Raw genomic sequence first — 16451 nt, forward strand, 5'->3', positions numbered from 1 at the left:
GAAACTTGTCTAGGGCCTCTCCCCTCGTAAGCAAGAGCTGGGAGTCCAATCCACAACCTAAATAGTATTAGGTGCAGCCTCTGCTACACTGTGCAGACGGAGGGACAGTCCCAGGGAAGGCAGCTCCTGCCCCCAGCCCTCCAGGGTAGGCAGAGTCAAGGCTTCACGTCCAAGGAAGGGGTCAGATGAACCTGAGTTTGGATCCTTGCTTGGTGACTTACTTGCTGTATGTCTCTGAGCAAGTTTCTCAGCCCTCAAGCTTCCTTTCCCTCACCTGCAAAATGGAAATAATATTCACTACCTGGCCAGGTCATGGAGATTAAACCGAGCAACACTGGCTAACTGCCCAATACAGCATAGGTTCCTGTGAAATGGGCAGCCCCCTCCTGACCTCTGAAACAACTGTGCTGCCCACCATAAACTGCTGATCTGCTGCTGACTGAGGGGAGAAGTGCGTTCTCTTCCAAACTCGGAGATCCCCTATATGCTAGAAGGTATCTGGAGCCACAAAAGGCACAGTCTTCAAACTGCTCCCTGCACAGGCTGAGGGTGCCCACGAGGTGGGTTTGCTCCCCGCCCATAGTGCATGCAAAGGCACACTGCAGCCCAGATTTTGAGGAGGATTTCATGATATTCATTCTGTGTTGCCGCCAGAGAAAAATAAACCGTGGCTCCTGGCTGCTGGGGAAGGGCTGTGCTTCTGCCAGGGCTGGTTGTGCCTGGCACCAGCTCAGGCATGTACCAGAGTCGACTGTCAGTTGCAGGCAAATGTACACAAAAAAACATTCCAGCACACACATGCGCCAGCCGTGCACGGAGCTGCCACAGCACGCAGCCCAGGGCCGCTCACGCCCTGCTGGCTTCCTCTGCCTCTTCCCTTTCTTCTCACAGGACTCATAGCCTCTGTCTCTGCATCTGTTTGTCGTGTGGCTCTTGAGTTTGTCTTCTGCCCTGGCTTCTTTAGCTCGCTTCCTCTGACTGTCTCTCTGTTTCGACCTGTCTCTCCGGGTTTCCTCTCTCTGATAGTCGACCCTCTCCTTGTGTCTCTGTGTTTGACTCCTTCTTCCCTGCTTTGTCTGTATCGCTCCCTGTCTTCTGACATGGTCTCTCTCTGTTACTGATTCTCTCTGAATCTTTGTTTTGCTCTCTGTTTCTTTGACTCTCTCTCTCCCTCTGTCTCCTTCTGTCTCTATGTCTGTCTGAATCTCTCTGTCTCTTATCTGTTTGTCTGTCTGACTCTGTGTCCATCTGTCTCTGTATCCCTCTGACTGTTTCTGTCTCTTGTCTCTTTCTGTCTTTATATCTGTTTTTCTGTTCCTCCCTCTCGGTCTCCCTCTGTCTCTCTATCTCTGTCTGACTCTCTGTGTGTCCATCTGTCTATTTATCTCTCTGTCTCTCTCTGACTCTGTCTCTTGTCTCTTTCTGTCTCCATATCCGTTTGTCTGTTTCTCTTTCTCGGTCTCCATATCTCTCTCTCTCTCTCTGAGTCTCTCTCTGTCTCTCTAACTCTTCCTGGCTCTGTCCTTCCCCACCTCTCTCTCTTTTTTTCTGTGACACTCTCCTGGAAATGCATCAAAGACTGAAGTGGCCGGATTTCAAGTGACAAACAGCACTACACACAGGATCCTCCCCCCTCCCAACGCGGCTGCCTTCCTCCCCCACATCCCCTGTCACGAAGAGAAGCCTATTGTGTGGGGCCCAGGGAGTTCGAGTTGAAGGGCCCGGGGGTCTGTGCCTCTGACTGCTCTGAGCTACTTCCCCATTGGCTCTGAGCAGCCTGTGCTGAGCAAGGGCTGAGCGACAGGGGGAGGCTCTAGTCCATAAAAAGGGGGCCGAGGCACCAGAACTGCCATTCTGAGGGGCTTTGGCTGTGCTCACAGCTGCCTCTTTGACACCTCCTTCTGAGCTGGAGTCAGGACAATCCCTGAGTCTTGGACCAGTCACCTGCTGCCACCACCCTCCGACCTGCTGGGCCTGAAGCTGCTCAGGGACAAAGAGGAACACAGGTAATATCCAGAGGGTGCTGCAACCCTCTCTTGGTTTTATTTATTTTTTCCTGATTCTCTGAACCTGGAGAAGGTGGGAGCTTGGGCTGGGGAATTTCAGGTTTGGGTCTGACTGTCCGGCAGAGGTAGTAAGAGTTATGCGGTTAGTTTACAAAAGCCAGATCAGTGCGAGACAGACTGCTCTTCAGAATTTCCTTCTCTGTACAGCCCTGTCTTGAACAGGTGGGTTGGTCCCTCCCAAGAGGACCACCCCTAGGTTTTGTCTGCGGGGTGCTTCTTCCTCTGGCAGGCTGCCTCCCCACAGCGGTGTCCATGTGAGAGCAGGATGCCCTGGATGAAAGAAATGAAAGGTTTAGCTCATCAGGGTAATTTTAAAGGTCAGTGATTCTCACTGGACTTACAGAACAAGAGCTTGGGGACATTAATGAGATGTCAGAGCTCTGGCATTTACCATGTATCATGTACATCAATGTATAACCAAGTTCAGCCTTTTCATTCTTTTGGATCGTGTTTAATTGCTGACAGGGTGCTGGCTTGAGGGCTTCCTATGATGTGATTTTACACAGAAATGAAGTTTGGGGTTGTTTTGTTGGGAGGGAACAGGCAGAGAGAATGACAGCATGCCAGGAGACATGGGCATAGCAGGATATTTCTTGTCGGTCTTACTTTGAGAGGACTTGTTGCTTTCTTGTAAATTATAGGCAGGGAGTCAAGGCTAGGTGGGAAGGAAACTCAGATGGGAAAGACATTTGCTCTGGTAAAAAGATATCTGCATTCAAAGAAAGTATTATTGAATCTCAAAGTTTGACTTGCAAAAAAGGCTGGTGAGCTTTGGGGGTTGGTGGGGGGGAACTTGCTGATGACTCCCAGATTGAATAGTAAGTTCTGTGACCTCAGACTTTTTCCTGGTTATCTTTTATATAGAATCTCTCCAAGCTTTACAAACATTCCTTAATTAAACCTCCAAGCTTCCCAAGAGAAACAACCTCTTCAGGTTATTGGATCTGATTTCAGTTCCCTTCCCACAGACCAAAAGTCTTCATTACCATTTTTTTCCCCAAGGGTTGGGAAAATATACAAGTCTTGTCTTTCTAATTTGACAGGCTTTCCAGTGAAGATCTGTTGCCAAACGTTACAGCATGTCAATCCTCTTCTCTGCATTTTCTCCCCCTGCACCCCTGAGCCACCGCTGCACCTTCCATCTCTTTCCCTCACCTTCTCCCCCCCAGGGCTCCCCCCACCTTGTCTTTTGTTCTATTTTTACAGGTCATTTATCTCCAGGCTTTGAGATCTGCGTGGGGGAGCTGTTGCAGCAGCCCTAGCCGGGGGAGCTGTGCTGCCTGGGGGAGGTTGCTGAAGGGATCTCAAGCCCACTGCTTTGCCCCAGAGGAGCTAGAGGTGTGATGGGTGGCAGGTGAATCCCGTGTTTCCACTACAGCTGGGAGGGGATAACCACAGAGACTTCTTAGCAGAATCTAGCACGTTTTTTAGTAGAGTGGGCAAAGGGACCAGCTCTGAGGCTTGTCCCCTTAAGCATATGGAGAGGAATTAGGGTCTTGAAGAGCCAGGAGATTTTCATTTGACATCTAAATGAGCATCTCACAACACCCAAGACAGTGTTGGGTTCAAGTCCCAGATCCACCACTCATTTGCTGTGTGACCGGGCACAGTAGTGCTCCCTACTGGGCAATTGCTCCTCTGGGCAATAAGGACAGTAATTTTACCTCCTGAGGTTATTGTGAGATTCTCACGGGATAGATACAGTAAGATGCCTGGCATTTAGTAGGTGCTCAGCAAATGCTCCTGTGACTCCTCAAGTTTTCACTGTTCAAAGTGTCAGAAATGGAGCCATCCCCGCCCCCCAGCCTATCATCCCACTGCATCTCGCTGTGTGCTACAGCCAGGAAATGTGATGTAGTGTCTAATACTTCTGTTTGTGGGGCTGGCACTCCCCTCCCTGCCCCCTCCCCTCTCTCCACACCAACAGAAGACTTTTATGTCTTCAGCTCCTGCCTCAGGCTTGAAGTGTCTTCTTGATTGATCCTCTCTCCCACTCCGCCCACTGCCCACTTCTCGGGCCATTCTTGCACAATTATTGTATTTATTAGATGTCTTCCATCTTCTAAGCGGGATCAATAGTTGGTGATTTGATTCCATCGCATGTCTGAGAAAGTGCAGTCAGCTAGCTGATATCTTTCACCCGTTTTCCCTCATCCCAGCCCATAAATGTTGGCTAATCTCACTGGATCTGACAAAGGGCTAAAACGATTTCACTGCAACAGAGTTGGCCTTTGTGACAGACAGTAAACATCGGAGACACTCAGGTAAGCCCAGGATCAGGCCCTGGAGATGGAGAAGTGTCCCTGGCTACTATGAAGTTAGATGTCATTAATCCCTCCAGCCTGGGTCCAGATGGAAGCTCCTGGGGGCAGGGCAATGGCCCAGGGCCATGAAGCACATCTCTTGGCTCAGGAGGCCTCTTCCTGGATCTTTCCAGCCATACCCCTGGCCGGAGTGGTTACGGCAGGTCACAGGCTTGCTCACCAGGGCCAACGTGTTCATCAGCATTGGGTCCCTTGGCCTATTACTGGACAGTTTGATTTAACCTGACAAGAGCTTACAGAGCAATCATTGTGTGATTGGACCTCTGGTCCACTGGCCACTGGAAATGCAGGGCAGAACAGAGGATTGAGGGAGAAGGGAATTGGTGTTTGTGATTCACATAGGAGGTCAACCTCCTGATCAAGGTCCACTTGCTCTCTGCTTTCTCTCTTTCCCACCTCTTGTCCCCTCTCCTCCGCCTTCCTCTTCTTTGTACCTTCTCCCTCTCATTCCCGTTCACCCTCTCCCCATTTCTGCGTCTCCTCTGTATTTTCTTCTCCCTCATGGCCTGTCATCTTACTCTCTGCTTTTCTAGGCACTTCATCTCTTTCTCTCCATATGCAACCCTTAGCCACTCTCCTTACTTCTCATCCTCTCTTCCCTCTGTCTGTCTTTTCACCTCCATCTCTCTGTCCACCCTCCACTGCTTTTCTCTCCATCTCTTAATTGCATCTGATAACAAAGGGTCAGAATTCCATAGGAATCCTGCTCTCAAAAGGCATTCTTTCAAAACTATACTTAATGATCCAGTCATGACCATGGTTTGCAGGGTGGTCCCTCTGTTCAACCTCTAGGTTGATGATCCATTCTTTGTTAATGACTCTAAGGGCCTAACAGAAGTGCCGTTTTCCAGTCTGGGGTGAGGGGATTCTGCTAGCCAGCCCACTGGAGACCCACAAAGGTGAACTTTATGTATTTTTGAGTGGGGTCAAAGTCCTGGAACAGTCTGGTCTTCAGGACCGTGATCATGCCTAGAGTTCAGGTGGTTTGCGGAGCAGAGTCTCAGGCTGGCGCTAAGCAGCCTGCGCCCTGTGCCCTGGCCTCTTGGCCCAGTCATTTTGTTTCTCCAAGCCTCTGTTTTCCCACCGAGTAGATGGGCTAATAGTGCCCAGGCTACCAGAGCCTACTAAAGGATGTTGTTGTTGAGATACAGGCCTTTGCTGGGCCCTCAGAAGGCCATGAGGAGGACTGAGTTCTGTCTCAGCTACACACCTGCTTAGGCGTTGGGGTGAGGGGTGGGGGGCTCTGTCACATGGTCCTCCCTCTTCCACCAGGAGCCTGAGCCTATAATACTAGCACCACCCTGGAGGGTCCATGGGAGACTGGGGTCTGGCCCAAACTGGCAGCGCAGCGCTTGCTGGAGTCGTGGCCTGGGTGTGGGAGGCTCCAATTCTGTCTCCATTTCCCTCCTGACTCATGTTGTGACCTTAAACAAGTGACTTCATTTCTACCTTTTCCCATTTCCTCTTCTATCAAATAGGGATAATCATATGCGATAAAGTGCTCAGAGAGATAATTGTGATGTTAAATCAAGCCATTATTATTCCTTGCTGGCTTTTTAAATGAAAATGCTCGCTGCTCCTCAGAGCCCTCTAACTATAGGTAGAAATATTGAGAGGGGAGAAGAGGGCAAGCAGTCCCTTACCTTTGAAGGAACTCTGGGCCCTTGGTGAAGAAAGATCTATGGTGCGCTGGCCTTTACTGGGTCCGTCCAGGGGTCCGAATGGAGCCACGATGGCAGGCGACACACAGCCCATTGACAGATGAGAAGACAGGGGCTGGGAGGAGGGGGTGATTAGTCTCTGATTTCCCCAAGAAAATCAGCTTCAAAACTGTTAGAATAATTAGAATTATAAAAGGGCTATAAAATAATGAAAGCAGGGATCAGCAAGCTTTTTCTGTAAAGGACTAGACGGGAACACTTTTGGGCAGTCTGGTACCTGCTTCAGTGCTCAGCTGTGCTTTTGTCACAAGACAGTAAACAAACAGGATGGTGTATGAATCAGGGTTCTCCAGAAACAGAGAATGCAATGGCAACCCACTCCAGTACTCTTGCCTGGAAAATCCCATGGCCGGAGGAGCCTGGTGGGCTGCAGTCCATGGGGTCACTAAGAGTCGGACACGACTGAGCGACTTCACTTTCACTTTTCACTTTCATGCACTGGAGAAGGAAATGGCAACCCACTCCAGTGTTCTTGCCTGGAGAATCCCAGGGACAGAGGAGCCTGGTGGGCTGCCATCTATGGGGTCACACAGAGTCGGACACGACTGAAGCGACTTAGCAGCAGCAGCAACAGCAGCAGAGAAACAGAAATGGTGGGATGTGTACATACAGAGAAAGATTTATTAGAGGGAGTGGATCATGTGATTATGGAGGCTGACGAGTCCAAAATGTCCTTTTCCCTTAGGAGAGAGTCACCCTTCTCCCCAGCCAGCCCCTGCTTTCCTGGCTGGGCTGTCACAATGTGCCTCGAGGTGGTGGCTGAGGAAATGCTTCCTAAACTAGCAAGTGCAGAGGTTTTCCTTTGGGAGGCCCTTCGGAGGCTCCTTCAGCATAGATATCTCTGCAAGCCCCATACCTCGGCCCCGTCCCCGGGGTCTGTGCGCTGACTCACTGCCCCTCGAGCTCATTCAGCAGACTCACTTCCGCGTCTCACACAGAGTTGAACAGCAAAGTTCCTTTTCTCCTGACTCCTCCCAAGTCGGGGATGAGCCGGCAGGGCTATCTCTGATGTATGACTTCCAAGCTAATCCTCACAGCAAAGGCGAAAAGGCTCCCGGGGGACTCAACTGACGTTACTCAATAATTTGTTTATCCTACACAAGGAAGGAAGCAGGGTTGTTTAGGAAAACCTCAGGGCTGATGTGTTGCTGTTAGACACCAGAGAGATCCATTCGAAGGTCTAACTCTCCCCCTTACAAGCCAAGGAAACCTGGGCAAGGAACTCCTCTCCCAGCCTCAGTCTTGCCCCACATGCAGTGGGTATGCCAGCGTGAGTGTTGTGGGGGTGAGAATAACACGTGTAAAGTGGTAACACACAGCCTGGCACTGAGTAGGCTCTGTTATTGGATTGATGAACACAGAGCTCTCAACCCATCAGTACATAGTAAGGTCTCTGAAGTGAAGTGAAGTCGCTCAGTTGTGTCCGACTCTTTGCAACCCCATGGACTGTAGCCTACCAGGCTCCACTATCCATGGGGTTTTCCAGGCAAGGATACTGGAGTGGGTTGCCATTTCCTTCTCCAGGAGATCTTTCTGACCGAGGGATTGAACCCAGGTCTCCCACATGGTAGGCATTGTAGGCAGACGCTTTACCGTCTGAGCCACCTGGAAGGATCAGTAAGGTCTCTATTCATGGCATTTAATTCGTTCAACACCTTTTTTTTGTTTGTTTCTCCGATGTTCTAGGTCCTATGTTATTACCCCTTTTTGCCTTTTTCGTTTCCATCTCCTGTAGCCCAAGTGAAGTTGGAATGGATCCTTCATACTCCCCGTTTCCTCCTCTGCCCCCATCCGCTCTTTCTGCGTCTTCCCCTCGACAGCCTTGCCTCTCTCTCCTCTGCTTCTCTGTGTCTCTGCTTTAGCTACTTCCCCCTCTCTCTCCCTGTTCTCTGTCTTTGACTGGTTTTCACTTCCTCCCTGTCCCCTCCTTCCCTTACTTCACTCCCTTGGTCTGATTCCCCTTCTTCCTCTCTCCCCTTTCCACTCTGCCTCTTCTCTTCCCTGGGCCTGCCCCCACCTCTCCCCATGGTTTCATTAACACCTGCTGAATTTCTTTAGCAGGTATTGGTTTTAGAAGTCCTATGGATCAGTGGGGTTTCTCTGGGGGCACAGAAGTGTGAGTCAGAAAAATTCAAACTGGGTTTCTGAGAGATCCAGGGTTGCCTGTTATTCATTCTACACATGTGTAGAATGTTCTTGTTCCTATTCTAGCTCTGCTTTCTCTGCAGGGGACATCATCGTTCATTCATTCATTTAACAATCTAACTTCCTTAGTTTTCCCATCACATTAGAATGAAATGCAAGCTGCACGTTGGCCTGCAAGGTCTGACACCACGTGGCCTCTGCCCACATCTCCTCTCTCCTCTCTATGCTGTTCCTTGTCATCCTCACACACAGCCTCTCTCACCTCAGGGACTCTGCACTTACTGAGTCTGCCCTGGCAGGGAACTTAGAAGGAGGCAGTTGTGTGATACACAGAGAACTTTGAGCAGTCAGAGAAGCCTAATCTAGACAGACTTCCTGAAGGAGGTAACTAAGATTGAGTTTCAAAGAACAATGAGAGGCAGGCAGGTCAGAGGGAGACGGGAGTGTGGAGGTGGTGATAAATGTGCAAAAGTTTGGGGGACAGGGCACAGAGGGCATTTCTTGTAGAACTGCAGGTGATATGGTCAGGCCCAGGTCAGACGGAGCTCACACCCAGCCTGCCTGCGTGTCCTTGCTGGGGTTCCTTGCTTAAATGGTGTGATCTCTCTGTGCCTCTACTTCCTCACTGTAGAATGGGGAGAATATCAGTCCCAGCCTTAGGGGGTTGTTACAAGCACCCCTTATACTGAGACACATACAGGACTCAGCAGAGGGCCCAGTACATGGTTAGCTGGTCAACGGCGGCTCTCCTCGGCAGGAAAGCCCTGGACAGCCTGGCTAAGGGGCAGGTCCTCTCAAAGGTGATGGAGAAGCTGAATGCAGGGCAGGGTGCAGTCAGACTGGATTCAGAATTGTCCTCTGGGTGCTTGTGCAGGGTTCTCGGGGGGCAAGATTAGAGGCAGTTCTGGAAGCAGGAGGAAGGAGCTGGAGGCTGGGGTGCCTTGAAGGAGCTGGGGCCATACCTGTTGGTTAGGAAGGTGGGCTCTGGAGCCAGACTGCCTGGGTGCAAATTCCAGCTTTTCTGCTAACTAGCTCTAGAGTCTTTGCAGGCGTCTTAACTCAGTTTTCTCATCTGTGAAGTGGGCATGACAATAGTACCCACCCCACACAGTTGCTGTGAGTATAAATGAGTTCATTCATGAACGTTACTCAGAACATCATGAATGCTCACCAGCCATCAGATTGGCTAGAATGATCATTGCTAAATATAAAGGAAATGGATGAAAGGAAGGGATATTGTCACTGTATTTGTGTGGGACTGTGAGATCTCAAATCCAGCTTCCTACTGTAGCCACTGACAGGAAGCTTCCGGCCAGGAGAGAGAGGGTGGTGCTGCTGCCCGTCCCCAGTGGATGAGCAAGACCTTGCTAATCTTGTACCAGGCCAGCCCAGCCATCGCTGATAGGAGGAAAACATGAGCTGCTGCTTTATATCTGCACATAAATAGCACAGCTCACTGACCTGGAACCCAAATCCGCTCAGCAGCTGATAGAGCATGAGAAAAACTCGAGGAAGGAGAGAGGCGTGGGATGGACCCAGGCCCACCTACGTGAGGTTTATTCTCTGAGCTTCTGTACCTAGGAGAACAGAACTAGCCCAGCCTCAGATGAGCCTGAGTTCTCACCTTTGATCGCTGTGTGGCCTCAGGAGATTTGCCAAGCCTCTCTGAGCACCAAGTTTCTCATATACAAAGTGGGGATAAGAAGGCCCACCTCTTACACTTGGCAGGTGGGTTGGGAATAATATGCAAGTAAAAGCCTTGTGCATGAGGCCCTCTGGAGGGAGGTTCATAAATCAAAATGTTAATAAATCAAAATGGTTCTAGAAACTGTAGTCATTACAAGCACACATGTGGTGAGTCGAAGAGAATGGGCCTACACCCCACTTTCACCACTCACTGGAGGGCACGGGGAACTCACAGAACTGGAAGTGTCCTTCTCCCTGGGCATGGATGGATGAGACAACAGACGTAGGGGCTCAGTCAAGGCCCGAAGCACAGGAGCGGCTCCATCGATGGTGGCCCGGCTCCTTGTCAGGCATGCTTTAGAGGGAAACCTCCTATGTGCTCTGAGACCAGCTCTGGGCTATGGCATGGAGCCCTGGAGCCACAGGTGGAATCTTATAACTCCCCCTCATCACCTGAGCAAACACGGCAATGTGCAGGAGGATCTGGGGGATGGAGCGGGGAGGGAGGAGACAGCTGTCTCTGAGAGCAGTGATGGAGGCAGCAGATTACAGAGACCAAGATGGAGAGAGTGTTACAGCCCTGCCCATTTCCAGCTCTGTGCTCCTACTTGGCAGCTTTGCATCTTGATATTTGGTTTATAAGGAGTTAACTATGAAAGGAACAGCCTTTAATAGACTCTTTGCGAAGCATTAATTCATCTGCTTAGGATTTATTGAGGGCCTGCTATCTGCTGGTCAGATTTGTGCATGCTGGGTTATAGTGGGGAACATGCCAGTTAAGGTCTGTGCCTGCAGGGAGCTAATATTCTAGGGGAGAGATGTAATAAACAATGACAAGCATCGAACAGTAGGATAGTCTGAGATGGTGAATGTTCCGATGAAAACAAAAGCACGGGAATGCAAGAAAACCAGGAAGCCATGCTAAACCCTGGGGTCAGCCAACACCTCCCAGGGGATGTGACACTAAATTCCTTTAGTTACAAGGAGTGAGCCAGGTAAAAATCTGAGGCCACAGTACCACAGATGGAGAAACAGGGAGTTCAAAGGCCCTGAGGTAGGGGCAAGCCTGGCATGTTTGGGGAACACAGAGAAAGTGTTTCAGAGAAGAAAACAAGTCACAGCTCCTGCCTTCGTGGAACCAAAGTTTAAAGACTCACATAGGTAGTTACTGAGAAGTGGAATAGTTTAAAGGAGGAGGCACAAATCTCAGGAAAAATACAAGAAGAAACACCCCTTCCACGTAAGAGATCAGAGAAAGCTGCCTGGAGGAGACGACATCTACTCTAGGGCCAAAATGACAGATAACAGGGGAGGACAGGAGGGTTTTCTAGGAAGAGGATTTTCTAGGAGGATTCTCTGGCCCTAGCATGTGCAAAGGGCCAGAGGTGGGACAGGTGCCGCTCCATTCATTAGGGGATTTACAAGTAGCTAAATGTGGTCAGAATACAGAGTTGAAGAGCTGGCTATAGGGTCAGAATTGAGGGTGTCTCTGACATTTAGTACTTCCCTGGTGGCTCAGATGGTAAAGCATCTGCCTATAATGCGGGACACCCGGGTTCAATCCCTGGGTTGGGAAGATCTCCTGGAGAAGGAAATGGCAATCCACTCCAGTATTCTTGCCTGGAAAATCCCATGGATGGAGGAGACTGGTAGGTTACAGTCCTTGGGGTCACAAAGAGTTGGACACGACTGAGCATCTTCACTTTTCTGACATTTAGGAGAAGGCCCAGCCTGACCCAATCCAATGGTTCTGATCCCAGAATTGATACACCAAGAAGGGCATGTCCAGGTGGGCAGGAGGGACCAGCAAGGAGTGGAGGCAGGGGGCCAGCATGGAGAGCGGTGAAGGTGGAGCCATGGCAAGGAGGAGTGCTGGCATGGGAAATGCCCACAGCAGAAAGGACTGGGCTGGGGCCAGCCTGGGGAAAAGGGGAAACGGGTAACGGGTAGAAGCTTCAGAGGATGCAGAGAAACAGATAACCACGTCTGGCTTGGTGAATGGTCAGAGTGGGTTTTGATTCTTGTCCACTTCCTGGCTGTGTAAGCAATCACTTCCCCTCTCTGAGCCTCCACTTTCCTATCTGTCTAACAGTACAACCCACATTAAGAGCTGTTGGGCAGATTGAATGTGAGCATGTAGGAAAGCTCTTAGTACACTGCTGGCACTCAGCATGTTAGTTCCCTTCCTTGACCACTGGCCTTGGGCACCCACTGCTCCTCCATAGGCCTGTATTCTTGGCTGTAGAATGGGAACACAAATGGTTGCCTTGCAGTGCAGTGCTGCCAGCGAAAGTTGGCTTTGCAGGTTAAGGACACACTGCACAGAGTAGGCGATCACAGATTTCCTTTCCTCTTTCTCCCTCTCCAGCAGGAAAAGCCGAGACAGAATGGTGTGGCAAGGTCTGGTACTGGCTGCTTGCCTGCTTGCACTCCCCTCTGTCACAGCGGACTGCCTGGCCCAGTGCTCCCTGTGTGCTGTGAAGACCCAGGATGGGCCCCAACCCATCAACCCCCTGGTGAGTTTCAGGCAAGGCTCCTCAATGCCAAAGTGCATGGAAGGGGCAGTCTGTGTGTGGAGCCCAGAGAGGGAAGGTAGCAGGCCTGGGCAGCTGTGAGCCTGTTCTGTAGACTCATCCCAGAATGTGAAGACTATGTGCTGCCCTGTGGTCAGTCTGGGCAGCTAGGGACAGCTGTTTTCCAGACTCCTGTTCCCTCCCCAGACCTTACCACCATAGGCTCACTCAGGTCTGGGAGCAAAGCTCAGGTTTCCAGGAGCCTGTTGCCTGATAACAAGGAGTGTCATTTATGAGGTGATGTTGACTTTGGGTATTGGCAACCCAAGATGAACTTTTCAGGGCTTCTCACAACCAGGCTGATGGGCACTCCCAAATATAGTCAATCTCATGGAAGGAGCTCTTTACACCACCACTTGGCTGGCCTTGCTGGCTATACTTTGCATCAAGCTCCTCCCTGTGCCTCTCCCACAACAGCAGACAGCTGTAATAAAGGTTCAAGGGTATGGTAGACAGAACATGGGCTTTGGTTCTGCCAATTTCTAGTTCCATGACACTGGAACCCCCTCTCTGAGCCTCAGTGTCCTTGCATGCAAAATGGGAGTGATTCCATGAGCTGATGATGCAAAGTATTAACTCTAGCCACTCTTCACTGAGATGCGCACAGCACACCATGTGCTGCCCATGTATTGGTCTGATCTCAGAAGTGCCCAGTGCTTAAGTATGGTGATTCGTGGCATTAGAACGTGGGTTCAAGTTCCAGTACTGTCTAGTATTGTCATTGTGGTCACTGTCATTATCAACACCATCGTCATCATGTTTGACTCCTCCCTACTTTTATGAAGTATATAGTCATCCCAGGTTTGGTGAGCCTTTAAACAACTCCTTACATGTGTTCTTTCCACCATTCGGCATTGCTTCTATTCCTCTGTGTAAAGTGTGTGCAGCATCCTTTATACCCAGGAAAGGTTGGGGGAACTAACTAGTCCCTCTGGAGTCAGAAGCAGAAGATTATGGGTGAGCCCAGCAGAGCACTATGGGAAGATTTTCCTTCCAATTTTGACAGTGTCCTCTGTAGCCATGGGCCCTTGGGAAAGCTGGTTCATCTTTCCTCATCCTCCACATGGGCATAAAGTCACTTACCTTTAGGCACCATTGGGAGCATGAAAGTGGGTGCCCTGTTGCTTAGTAATGGTTTTTTAATTTTCTCAGACACTGGACAGGGGACTCTCTGGAGCAGGAGCTTGTGGCTTGATAGTTTGATGGAGGTGGCATTACCACTGTGGTCTTTTGGGGTTTCTTGCAGGTTTGCTCCCTGGAATGCCAGGCTGCCCTGCAGCCTGCTCAGGAGTGGGAGAGGTGCCAGGGCCTTCTGTCTTTCCTCACTCCCTTCACCGTTGGGCTCAATGGCAAGGAAGACTTGAAGAGCAAGACAGTTTTGGAAGAGTCCAGCAGTGAGCCAGCCAAGCACATCAGGCCCTACTTGAAGGAACTAGAGAAAAACAGATTCCTTCTCAGCACCCCAGCAGAGAAGAATGCTCTGAGCAGCAGCCTGGCGGAGAAGCTCAGGGGTCTCTCTGGCAGGTTGGGGGAGGATGCAGAGTCTGAGTTGATGGGGGATGCTCAGCTGAATGATGGCGCCCTGGAGGCTGAAGCGCGGGATTCCAATGAGGAGGAACCCAAGGAGCAGGTCAAACGCTATGGGGGCTTTTTGCGCAAATACCCCAAGAGGAGCTCAGAGGTGACCGGGAAGGAGGCTGGGGAAGGGGAGGGGGGTGAGGTGGGCCATGAGGACCTGTATAAGCGCTACGGGGGATTCTTACGGCGCATCCGTCCCAAGCTCAAGTGGGACAACCAGAAGCGCTATGGTGGCTTCCTCCGCCGTCAGTTCAAGGTGGTCACTCGGTCTCAGGAAGACCCCAGTGCCTATTATGAAGAGCTTTTTGATGTGTAAACACCTCCCCATCATGGAGTTGAGTCAGGAGCTTTCCATAATGCCCTGGAGCTTGGAGTGAACTCATTCATCTGCCCCTGCTCAGATGGTCCCCATTCCCCGTGCTCAGTTCAGCATTGTCTACAAGACTTCCAAACCTTGTCTGCCTCTCTTCTGCCCAGATGCAGTGTTTGTCTGGGTCAGTGAGGAGGGAGGAGAGACGTTCCCTCTCCAATAGGCTTAGTGCTTGGCTTCAACCCTACATCTCTAAAACTACCACCAGCAGCAGCTTTGCTATCGATTCCCTTGATATGACTCTCCAGTCCCAGGAATCCAGACTGACCTCTTGATCCCTCTGGATCTATGATCAAGTATTCTGATCAATGCCCCTCAGAAGAAAAATGAACATTCCCCTCCCATGCAGATATATATATATATCTTTCTATATAGATAGATAGCATAAAACATATAAAAGGTAGAAATTTAAAACAAAATAGATATATAAAAAATTCTAACAGTTTATTCTCAAACCTCAAAAGCTCTCCCTACTATGGAGACCATGCTTTAGGCAAAAAGCTCAAACACTGCTTTTTATTGGAGCAGGAATTCCTACGCTACAGAGTTCCGTCTCCCAGTGGATTAAATGTTCAGTCAGTGTACTCTGAGTTTGCGTTGTTTAGAAACACACCTTTTGAAGAACCTGGTTCCTGGACTCCAGTCCGTGTTGATACCCTGGACAGCACCCAACTTCTCACAGGAGAGGATGGGAGTGAAAAATCTTTTTCCAAAATGGTTAATGAGAGCCGCTCGCCTTCTGAATGCTGAAACAATCAAGCAGGAGTGAGACAAACCAATTTGTTCTGTGCAACAGATTCAAAATGTGGACCAGTTCCCTCAGCCCTCATTAAACTAATTAAACTGATCGGTATCACACTCCAACCCCAGGATGAACTGACGCTGAGTCAAGTTGATGAGGTTAAGCACAACCATGTTCTTGAGCAGCTGAATCTGCCACCAAGAGTCCAAGCCATCTGGCCAAACATATGCATTGGGCCTTGGGTAAGGGAATCCAGAAGCAACAGCTAGAAAGAGGAAAAGGCCCTCTTTAGCTCCCATGGCGATTCTTTCCTCTTAATGCCTCAAAATAAAACTAGAAAGAGGAATGAAATGATTAAGTGCTTGAGGCCAAATGAGTTGATTCAAATAACACAGAAGCAGAGGAAGCAATCTTAACCTAAGTCCTCTCCTCTCCTCTCTCTCTCCCTGTCTCTCTGCCTTCCTCTGTCCCTGTCTGTCTCTCAAACCTCTCTCTCTCTCTTCACTGTCCCCAGGAATTATGGTTCGGTTTGTGGATCCAGGAGTCTGGTCTAGATGGGGAGGAAATGAACTTGACTTTGGTTATTTTGTATAAGATGCTACTGAGCACACTTCTTCATGCATAACCCTCAGGCCTCTCATGATGTTCTGAAATGTATAGATTGTTTTAGAATTATTTTGTGTGTTTTTCAACATCCCATTTTTTCAACTTATTTGGAATTTCCTTAGTTCTTAAAACAGGCTTGTGTTATTTCCAACTCCTCCAGTACAATAAATAAAAAAAAGATGCTGATAACTTGGGCTCTGTGTGTGTGTGTACCTTAGTCCCCAAGAGTAATAAGATCCTTTTCAGAAAAGAGTGCTGGGGAAAGGGGGAAAAAAAAATATATATATATATATATATATACACACACACATACACACACACATATTCAAGTTGAAGAACTAAATGTAGGCTAACAGAAAGAGCACAAACTTCAGACTACCCTAGTCCTAATTTTGAAATCTGTTTGAACTTAGGTAAGTCACATGACCTCTCTGAGCCTTTGTCCCCTCCTCCGTAGAATAAAGATGAACAATGACAGTTTTGTAAAGTGGCTGTGAGGGTCAGGTGTGATCACATATGTAAAGCTACTAGAACATGGTAGGCACTCAGTAAATGAGGGTTTTCTTTCTTACACTGCCTTAAGGAATGGTGACAAAGCTCAAACATCTGGCAACACAGTGGGGAGAGAGAAGAGGGGTGC

At 49.6% G+C, this 16451-nt stretch overlaps 1 protein-coding gene across 1 annotated transcript; it reads left to right on the forward strand.

Annotated features, from left to right (window-relative positions):
* Positions 1 to 1408: 1408 nt before the first annotated feature.
* Positions 1409 to 16000, forward strand: PDYN (prodynorphin). The gene is made up of 3 exons (XM_005904361.2): positions 1409 to 2006; positions 12311 to 12458; positions 13762 to 16000. Exons 2-3 carry the CDS (start codon positions 12330 to 12332, stop codon positions 14407 to 14409), a joined length of 777 nt encoding a protein of 258 aa, XP_005904423.1. The 5' UTR covers positions 1409 to 2006; positions 12311 to 12329; the 3' UTR covers positions 14410 to 16000.
* The last annotated feature ends 451 nt before the right edge of the window (positions 16001 to 16451 follow it).

This window comes from Bos mutus, chromosome 13 (genome assembly GCF_027580195.1).
Source record: "Bos mutus isolate GX-2022 chromosome 13, NWIPB_WYAK_1.1, whole genome shotgun sequence".
Taxonomy (NCBI): Eukaryota; Metazoa; Chordata; class Mammalia; order Artiodactyla; family Bovidae; genus Bos; species Bos mutus.

Excerpts from the sequence above, each read along its gene's own strand:
- PDYN (XM_005904361.2), top strand. The coding sequence starts at position 12,330 with ATGGTGTGGCAAGGTCTGGTACTGGCTGCTTGCCTGCTTGCACTCCCC. Across the intron at positions 12,459-13,761 it reads CCCAACCCATCAACCCCCTG|GTTTGCTCCCTGGAATGCCA; the intron begins GTGAGTTTCAGG and ends GGTTTCTTGCAG.